At 31.1% G+C, this 10,853-nt stretch overlaps 1 protein-coding gene across 4 annotated transcripts in view; it reads right to left on the bottom strand.

The window, feature by feature from the left end:
• Positions 1–749: 749 nt before the first annotated feature.
• The window catches only part of LOC129745297 (serine proteinase stubble-like), a 219,415-nt gene continuing 209,311 nt past the window's right edge, over positions 750–10,853 (bottom strand). For 3 of the 4 annotated variants that reach the window (XM_055738278.1, XM_055738279.1, XM_055738280.1), the window contains exons 11-12: positions 2,110–2,265; positions 750–2,047 (exon numbers count right to left, since the gene is read on the bottom strand). In XM_055738278.1, coding sequence (XP_055594253.1) covers positions 1,887–2,047; positions 2,110–2,265 — 317 coding nt within the window. In that variant the 3' untranslated portion in view covers positions 750–1,886. The remainder of the gene's footprint in view (positions 2,048–2,109; positions 2,266–10,853) is intronic. The other variant, XM_055738282.1, reaches the window with a different exon arrangement.

The following is a 10,853-nucleotide window of genomic DNA, read 5'->3' as shown; positions in this document are numbered from 1 at the left end:
AAAATTGCAAGAAAAATTTGTTTTAGATTTTCGTCAAATTTACATGATATAAAAAACTTCCAAGGTTGACAAACAAAAGTCTTCGTTTTTTAATACTTTTGGTCTTTAGTTTTGTATTTGCTTAATAATGTTGCTGGGTTGATAAAAATAGTGAATAAAAAAATGCGGAGCATCTGTTATGAGCTCCAAAAATTAATATAATTCCATCAATGGAAACATCTAAGACTTTTAGAAGTTTTTTTTTCTTTCAGATTTAGAAAAATTATACTGTTAAATGTGTTAATAAAGACAGAAATAAAAAAAAATGAAATAACTGATAAGCGTTAACAGAGTTGATGAAAGCATGAACACTGGATTAATGGGTATTTTTGCTGTTCTAATTTGAAGTAAATCTGACGAACGTACAAAACTTAACATTTTTAATGAGAATAGTTTAGAAATATTGAAGTATTTCTATATTTTTCTCAGAAATTATGTTGAATCTTATAACCGAGTGATCGAACAGATTGGTATTTGTTATAAACAAACAAATACCTTTTATATATTTCAATAAAACTTTTTTTTTTAATTTTTGCAAGTGATGTGGCGGGCTCCGATCTGTTGACAGCGGAGATGTTTTATTTCGGTCTTATGCTACATAAAATCAACACTGGATCCTCGAGTACCCATGCGAATAAAAAAGGGAACTTAAAACAGAAAACAGAATAAAACAACAGTTTGAGTGAGTCAAATCAAAAATACTTTAATTTTCATAAATATTGTACACAATTTAAATAGACCGTACATTACTACTTCGGAACTAATTATAAACTAGTTATTTACAAACAGCTTGTCAAAGATAAAAAACACTCTCGATTCAATTCACATTCATTCTAAACGCGTCAATTAGCAGCAAATTTACCTAGTTTGATCTTGTTTTACATGGTTCCTTCCGCTTGTTTTTTAACTTGCTAAACCACTCTACAACGAACTTAACGAGTTTCAATTTCCAAAAAAGATCGTAACGTCCTATCTACCTAAATGATTTGATACCGTGTTAAACTATGCATGGGGATGTATTTTTGTTTTTTGTTTTCATAAATAAATAAATAATTTTTAAGATTTCATAAAACTAAGCTCCATTGGATATGAGGGATGACTTAAATAACATTCGTATGTATGCAAGCACATTCATTCACAACCAGTTATCACAACTTAGAGAACGGTTTCCTTATTTTAGGTAAAATAATACGTGATACTCGATAAGGATTTTTTTTATAAACGCACTCAAATTTTCCAACGCCATCAAACATTCATTTTCACACGAGCATTAGATTCGATTGGTTCTATTGTTTTAAAATATATGTTTTAAAAAATAAATCTTCATTCATTTTAAATAGCTGTATAACGAGTACTGTTTCCTTTTTGTGTTGAGGTTTTTCCTTTCCTTTCACTGGTTTTTGCTTTGAGCGACTTATCTTTTCTTTATGAAATGCAATACTATTGAAATATCTTGAGTTGTTTATCTAGTGAAACAAAATAAAAATCAGTACGATATGTTCGGAGTGTAGTATCGATCTATCGATGAAATTTGCTGCAACTCTAACCTTGTTTGGCGACAAATTTCCCAAAAAACTAGCACCCTTGTTTTGGTCGATTTCATCGACAGATCAATGTGAGGTTTGTAATATTCATTCGTCTACTCTTAAGGTTCCTAAGCCGATTAAAACAAATCAACAAGCGGACCAGAGTCCCGGACTCTGTTCCATCATCCTTCTCTCGTCTTCAGTTTCTATTCCGTTTCCGGGAAGAACACGTTCATTTCTGGTACCGGGCCAGACGGAAGTCTGGTATTGGGACACATTGTACTGCTTCACCTTGGTCTATATACCTAGTGTTTACGTATGCTAGAACTGTAATATCTGATTGATCCAATCACGGAACTCCGATATCCGGGTGTAAACACCGGGTTGATTGGCTTCGGCACAGCCGATTCCCCAGGAAATAACTCCCGCCAGCTGGAAGCGCTTGTCACCTCGTTGGATCACCATCGGTCCACCGGAGTCACCTAGAATGTTGAAGAACTCCGTAAGTAAGGATAAAATAAAAATGAAATTGGGATTCTGGTACCTTCGCAGGAGTCGTAGCCTCCCTTCTTCCAACCGGCGCAGATGAAGATGTGTGGGATGTGCTCGATGTAGCCAGCACTTCGATACATGGCTTCGCAGATTTTGTTCTCGATCACCGGGACAGTAACTTCCTGCAGCACACTTGGCAGGGGACCATCTGTAATGCATTAAAAGAACCAATTGAATTAAATGTGTAAAAAAATATTTTCAAAATGTAATACTATCTGGAAAAAACATGTTTCAGAAGAAATACTCGAGATAAGCTGAAGTTAGATGCTTTACGTTGCGCACATTTTTAGTTATCATGGTTTTGTTAAGTATCGGAGCGCTTATAAAATTACATCACTGAAACCTGTATGAAATTGGCTTTTTGGTGAAAATTTATTGCGGGAATCTTTATTATATAAAATTCTCTTGTAACGGTGTTTGTAGTACTACTCCTCCGAAATAACCCAAAAGGTTCGAATGAAATTATTTTTAGAATATTCTGTAGCCATGCGAATCGGTTTATATCGAATAAAAACAACACAAAGTCGCATCAATTGTCCGTAATAATTGAATTTGTAGTTTTTTGAATGAAATAAAAGTCATGGCTTCCATTTTTTCGAGACTTTTTTTTCCTTTTTGCGGTTTGTTTTTCGTCTCCAAGGTCGAGGCGTCGCGTCGTTAGAAGATAGTAACCATGGCATAGCATACTGATCAGTGAGAATATTTTGGCGCGTATTTCTCAACCAAACATATTTTCAATGCATGTGGTGGCGATATGAAGCATTGATGTGATTTTTTTGCAAACGTCGCTAGCAAACGTCGTTACAAGATAATAGTAACCAAAGCATACTGTTCATTGATCGCTGGAAAAATTTCAAAATTAGGCGCCTATTTCTCAACCAAGTACCTATATTTCTTATGCACGTGGGGGCGATATGCAACCTAGATGTGTTTTTTTTCTTGCTTATTTGTACACAGCACATGGTAATAAATGACGCCTAGATGTGACACGGATTGATATTTTATCGATCGAATCAAAACCATATCAACGATTTTAAATATTAAAACCATTTTTAGTTTGTTTTAAATAAACAGTAGTAAATTGTTGTCCAAAAAATATGAATTTGGTAATGATGCATATGAAATAATGTTATAACACTTTGTTAACTGAACAAGAGTCTGTCCTTTGAAATAGATTAGATAGGATTGAATTTTTTAAAGACCGAATGAACTTTTTGATTTTCTGCAAACGCAAGTTGAAGTTATCAATAAAATATTCTACTTTTTAATAACATAAAGTGAGGATATGCATTTTCCGGAAAAAAAGTTTAATTAAGAAAGTAGACTAGAGCAAGTGCAAACTTCTAACTTTTACAAAAAAATGTATATACTATTTCTTCATTTTGGGCTCAACTCTTTTTTTAAATCATTCACCACAAACTGTTTACACGTTTACTGTTTGTTTACACACAATTCGAGTACGTTATTAACATGAAAAGTGTGTTTTTATTTTTCATATTCTGGCTACATAGAAGAGACTTTTGATTCACTTTTTTGTTGAAAAAAATTTTTGTGATTGATATTCCACGGGCAGCAGATTTTTATGATAAACTTCTAATATGACCTGAAAGTGTTAAAAATAATATTAATTCCTGTAATTTTTTAGGGGAAATAGATGAAAACGCGCCAATTAGCAATGAAACATCTACTATTTGAGAATTTTATCTCCCAAATCTGCCCCAATAAATGGGACAAATCTATACTTCGATATTTCTTTTTGTCAACATAACTACTTAATATTTTTTTTTTTAATATTAATTTTTTTCAGAGAATATGAAAGATGAACTGTGGTGATATTCGTTTGCATTTGCCCCGGTGTTTCATTTTTGAAAATTAAGATTTACAGTTAAAAAGACACCTAATTTTTATAAAGGTTTTGTTTATATGATAATTTCCAGGAATCAAAATGAACTCATAAAACCAACGAAGCTTGAGCAGATTATTTATTTTCGATCTAATTACCTAATTTAAAAAAAATCTGCTTTTCAATTAAATGTTATAAAGTTTTATTCTTAGTTTTAAATCTTAGATCACCACCTCTTTTCCAAACCAATCGTTTCTTTGATTCATTGGGTTCAAGTTCAAAGGAAATAATTTGCATTTTTGCTTGAATAAATAAAAAAAAAGGAATTTGCTGTATACAAAATAGACAGATTTAATGTCGTGACAAGTGCTGTTTTGGAACATTTAAAATTGATATGTGTAAAGTCTATAAGTTTAGTATCAGGCGAAACTGTTTTGAACATGATTTTGGTGAAAATAAGGATTTCAATTCAAACTGCTTCGAAGGATGAGGATGGTGAATAAAAAGTTGTTTAAAAATGGTTAGTAAAACATCTTTTCTTATTTTTTTTTATTTCTTCAGCGCTAAATCCAAAGCTAATTGAGAGATGAAGGCGCTGCGTTAGGCAAAACATTCGGCAAATACTCCAAAAATTGTCCCGATATACAAAATTCTATTTTAAAAAAGATTCATACGCAATATATTCCAATAAATGAGAAACTTTTTATTTCGGTTTAAACCTTAGTGTGAACTCGAACAAAACGGAATAAATCTACTAAATAGAACACAACAAATGAAACATACATATAATCAACACACAGTTATTTATGGAACAAGTAACAAAAAGTGGATTTATAAGACCCGTAGAATTGAGTTAAAATTCTTAGGTTTTATTTTGATAGAATTAAGCAGGACGATTCGAGTAAAGGGAAAGGACGGAAATGTAAAAAAAACTAGGAAAAATGGAAAATGGACACCAAGTTGAACATGGTAAGACGAAGTTTACCGGGCCTGCTAGTAAAACCATATAAACGATTTCAAATATTAAAACCATTTTTAATTCGTGTTAATTTAAGTAGTAAATTGTTGTCCAAAAAATATGAATTTGGTAAAGATAAATATGACATAATGTTATGACACTTTGCGGACGTTTGAAAATAAGAAATTCGGAAGCATTACAATAAATTTCGTATAATTCAGTACGCCTAGAACGCAAGACACATTAACTGAAAAAGAGTCTATTCTATTCTATGTTGTTTAATTATAGAGAATTTTAACCAACTTGGTCATTCGTCCTCTCAACAAGAGTCTGTTCTTTGAAATAGATTAGATAGGATTGAAGTTTTAAAAGGCCGAATAAACTATTTGATTTTTTGCAAACGTAAATTGAAGTTATCAATAAAATAATCTACTTTTAAATAACAAAAAGTGAGGATATGCATTCTTGGAAGAATTTTCAATTAAGAAAGTAGACTAGAGCAAGTGCAAACTATCAACTTTTACAAAAAATGTATACATTATTTCTTCATCTAAAAATTGTTGGCCCAAAAAAAATTTGATAAAACGAACTTAACTCTTTTTTTTTTAAATCATTCACCAAAAAAACTGCTTACACGTTTACTGTTTGTTTACACACAATTCAAGTACAAACTTAACGTGAAAAGTGTGTTTTTCTTTCACATAATTTGGCTATATAGAAGAGACTTTTGATTCACTTTTTTGTTGAACAGTTTTTTTGTGATTGATATTCCAGGGGCAGCAGATTTTTATGATGAACTTTTAATATGACCTGGAAGTGTTTAAAATAATATTAATTCCTGTAACTTCTTAGGTGGAATAAGTGAAAACGCGTCATTTAGCTATGAAACATCTACAATTTAAGAATTTCATCTCCAAAATGGCCAGAAAGGATATCCCGAGTGTTGAATCTGAAGCGGATATTCAAAATTATTATAAAGGTCTTTGTAAATCAAGGTCTTTTGGTTGAACAGCATTCAGTTAAATTGAAGTACCAAGCATTAATTCATGCCGGAGAAAACTTAGGATACAGCAATGAAAGTTGATAAAACAGACAAAAAAGAACAAGTATTAAATTAATTTTAAAGGCTTTTCACTGACGCATCTGAAAAAGACCTATGTGTTTTCACTTACCCCAATAAATGGGACAAATGAATACTTCGATATTTCTTTTTGTCAACATAACTAATATTTTTTTTGAAAATACTACTTTATTCAGAGAATATGAAAGTTGCACTGTCGTGATATTCGTTAGGATTTGACCAGTGTTTCATTTTTGAAAATTCAGATTTACTTACTGCAAAAAACACATAATTTTTATTAGGTTTTGTTTATAAAATAATTTTCAGGAAACAAAATGAACTCATGAAATCATCGAAGCCTGAACAGATTATTTCTTTTCGATCTATTAAATTAAAAAAAAAATCTGCTTTTCAATTAAATGTTATTAAATCTTAAAATTATTACATAATCCTAAATGAAATCGCAGATCACCACCAAAAATGTTCAGGAAATTTTGAAATCAGAACTGCTTCAATTAAAATCTTCAAAATAATGGATGAATATATCTAAACATATATTTTCCTCTTTTCAAAACCAATCGTTTCTCTGATTCGTCAGGTTAAAGTTCAAAGGAATTAATTTGCATTTTTTGCTTGAAAAAAAAAAGGAATTTGCAATACACTATATCGCCAGATTTAATGCCATGACAAGTGCTGTTTGGGAACAATTTAAGTTGAAATGTGTAAAGTCTTTAACTTAATTATCAGGCGAATCTTTTTGAAAATGATTTTGGTGAAAATATAGATTTTAATTCAAACTGCTTCGAAGGATGAGGATGGTGAATAAAAAGCTGTTTGAAAATGGTTAGTAAAAAATCTTTTCTTATGTTTTTTTTATTTCTTCAGCTCTAAAAAATACACCATACAAAGCTAATTGGGAGCTGAAAGCGCTGCGTTAGGCAAAATATACGGCATATACTCCAAAAATTGTCCCGATATTAAAAACAATATACCAAAACGGAATAAATCTACTGAATGGAATACAGCAAATGAAACATACATTTTATCAACATACAGTTGTTCATTGAACAAGTTACAAAAATTGAATTTGAAAAAAACCCGTTGAGTTTAAATTCTTTGGTTTAATTTTGATAGAATTGAGCGGGACGATTCGAGTAAAGGGAAACAAGGGAAATGTTAAGAAAACTAGGAAAAATAGAAAATGGACGCCAAATTGAACATGGTAAAACAAAGTTTACCGGGTCTGCTAGTATTTCTATAAAAATAAAATAGATTTTGTAAAAATCGGTTGAAAAAAAAGAAGATTTAAAAATTTTAAGAGAGGAGTGTCAAATTGATACACAAGCTGTAATTGAGGAGTTTTTTGTGTGAGCTTTCAGGGTGCGTCCATATAAATATAATTATGCAAAATTGAAGATTTCAAGAATTCATTGAGGGTATTCGTTTTTTTTGTATGCACCCGAAAAAAATTACAAGTCTTCAAATATCCAATAGTGTCATATTGACACTTAAAAACGAATTTAGAGTGTTTACTTCGTAAGAAGAGTGAAATCTACCTAACAATTTCCAATAGTTAATAGCGTGGCAATTTGAAGTTCCATCGTAATTTGGCATGTCTCTTCAGGTAGCTTCGTACTACCACCAACTCCGACTTGTGCTGATTTAGTTCTAGGCCTTAGTGTCTAAAGGTTCCGTATCAACCCCGTAATCGCTGTAAGAGATAACTTGGTAGCCTTCAATGAGTTATCAAGAACTACAAGAACTTTAAGTATCAATTTTCTCACGTTATGATGTTGCCGCCACCGATCGTGGCCAACAGGATAGCGTTCAAGTCTTCTATGCAAGAGGTCATGGGATCGAAGGTTGGTGGTTTGAGCATTTGTATTAATGAAAAATGTAGGTACTCCTTGGAGATAAGTAAACTAGATCTTTTCAAAGTAACATGAAGTTTCACTGAGATCCTATAATTTAATTTAATTATTTGTGTCTTCGTTTTTTATTGTTGAATGTATTAAACAAGGTACTAGTACCTAAATCTGTAGAACACGTCATGTGGTTGGTTTCAAGAAAAAACGCTTCTGAAAATTTTGCAACCTTTTTTAAATCGCTAATAAGCTTCACGTGGAATCTTTCAAGTTTATGTGACCCAAACGGTGCGTAGAAGCATTATTAGTATTTTTTTAAATCGATAAACGGGTACATTACAGTACCTCAAATTTGTATGGGAAATTAAAAACCTATGAAATGTTCTGTGCTATAGGCTAGAATTGATCCTAGTCCAAGTATAAGGTCCCAAAAATCTAAAGATTTGGAAATCTGACGCAACAAAAATGGTCGAAATCGGATATTTTTAGGCGAAATGACATGCATTTCAAATTGATGAATTTTGACGCCCATTTACAGTGAAGAATACCATCCTTAAAATTGATATGCCATTTTTGAAACTAAATATCTTTTTTATCTTAACTATAATCTAAACACCATCTTGAATGAAACATTTGTCATAATTTAACTTCAATTTGATTTTGGGCATAAATTTTTCCAAATTCGGGTTATTTGGGGCACTCAAAGGTATGTACATTCATGGAAAATAGCTCGCAATTGCTTATAGAACCTTACTGGAGTATGAATTACGTCTAAATAGTTTATATATGCACCTATGTTTAAATATCTTGAACGTTACGGCTTCTCAGTCTTATATTTTAGAAAACAAAAATAAGAAACAGCCCATTTTCAGTGTCCTGTGTTTCGGACATGATCTTGGCCAATTTCAGTGGTATCTTTAAATTAATTTCATTAAAATCATTTTTGTATAATAAATTTTAAAAATTCGACAGAAAGCGTACTGTTTATCAAATGGTGGTATCCTGGTTAATTGTATTTTTTTCTTCTAATCTGTTAAATTAAGTGTACAACATTAATTTGTTGAAATTTAGCAAAGGGCAGAGTAATTTGAAAAATTATTACCAAGAAAATCATAGCAATTGCATTTTCTAAGCAACATCTTGCAGTCGCTGAAAGCAATTGCTTAGATTGTTATGAATAAAGTATGATTAGACATCTGTTTTCTTAGCTTGCTATGCAAAACATGTGAAAAGCTCCTGGAATTGTGGAAGAAGTCTCAATCTGCACGAACTCGACAAATATGATAATAATTTGAAGTTTTTTGTTAAAAAAATTTTTCTGGTGAGATAAAAAAAAACATTTTTTATTTCTTGGAAATCTTAAATTTGATGAATAAGCAACCGATTTGAATTGGAAAACCATCACTTTAAATATAGGTAAACCAACTGTTTATTGGTTCATAATCCAATAAAAATCGTCCCTTGAAAACTGCTATAAAACGTATGTTGCAACAAATATTTTACTCATACAGGTTTGATCAACAAGATCCAAAATTTCGAAAAAAGAGACATCGAAATTTAAAAAATCATTATTAGTTCCTAATGCTGTCCGATTTTTTCCCAATGGTTGCACATCTTAAAAGTCTTTCAAAGGCTCAGCCACCATGTAGTTGAAGTAGCTGATATTTGAAACGGAAGGTTTTTATGAGAACTTCTTGAGTAGAGTGTTACTTGACCTTGTTTACTCAGTAATCAGCTATTTCTGTATATGTCCTTGCAACATGAAATTTTAAATCATTCCATTTAACTAACTTAAAGGTTTTTTAACAGTTAACATAATTTGAAGGAACTATTTGCTGATGAAAGGATTAAAGGACAAGATCTGTTTTCCCCCTTTTACCCCTATGAAGAAGATGTTATTTTTTAAAAAATAATTGCTTTTTGTCTCACTTGGAAGTTGATTTATTTTAACATACTGAATATCAATTCAAAGCTTAAGAATGCTCTCAGCAACACCCAAAGTTTCAAATCATTTGACTGTTTCATGCCCAAGATATGCAGTTTTGTATAAGAAAAAAATAATAGATTAAAACATTTTTTACGTGAAAATGGGATAATTTGTAATGAATGTAACTCCTGAAGCATTTCATCAATCTTCATGAAACATTCACATCACATTGAGATAAAACGTATTTAAGAACTCTCAACTCGAAGTGTGGGAAAAATTGATTATGAAAATAATTTATGAATTATTTGCATGAAATTTTTAGTTAATGGTCGGGACGAAGGGCTTCAAAAATAAAATCTGATATAAAAGTAGTTCTTAAAAATCAAGGCAGTTTTAGTGCCTAAACGCTACTTTTAAAATGTTCAAGTAGTTCATAAAGTCAATACTTCAATTTGAAGATTTGACGATAAAAAAAAATTTTTTTTTTAACTATGAAGAAATTTTCGTCATAATTAATTTTAAAATAATAGAATTTTCAGAAAGGAGGCACTCGAGGCTTAAAATATCATCAAAAAATTTTAAATCATATACAAAGTGTCTTTAATTCAAAGTTAAATTATTGAAAATCAACATTACGTAAAAACAATATGAAACATCTGAAAGAAAAACAGTTGACCAGAGCACAGAAAATACTATAATCACTTCTGAAACGTAATTTTCCACTTTTTTTTAGCAGCAAAAGATAACATGTCATATAAGGGTGCGTTCAAATATTACGTAACATTACGCAGCACAAATTCAACAACAGTCCCTCCCCTCCCTAGACGCGTTACGTTTTTTATGGATCCCTAAAAGACAATTAGAATTTTATCAGCTGCATGTAATAAGTTTATTTTTGCATCTTATCAAGCGTATTAGTTATGCAGCCAGCTAGAGAATAAATTAATGTACAATAATTGGGCAAGAGAAGATTGAGTGGACCAATTGTTGCACAGTCCGATATTTTCTCTAGTTTTATAGGGATCGTGAATTTTTTAAGTAATCATGGTTTCAAAATAGTCAAACAAACGATTCATAAAGAAA

Source organism: Uranotaenia lowii, chromosome 2, assembly GCF_029784155.1.
Source record: "Uranotaenia lowii strain MFRU-FL chromosome 2, ASM2978415v1, whole genome shotgun sequence".
Taxonomy (NCBI): domain Eukaryota; kingdom Metazoa; phylum Arthropoda; class Insecta; order Diptera; family Culicidae; genus Uranotaenia; species Uranotaenia lowii.
Note: the sequence above shows the minus strand (reverse complement) of the source record. Positions and strands in the feature narration are given on the sequence as shown.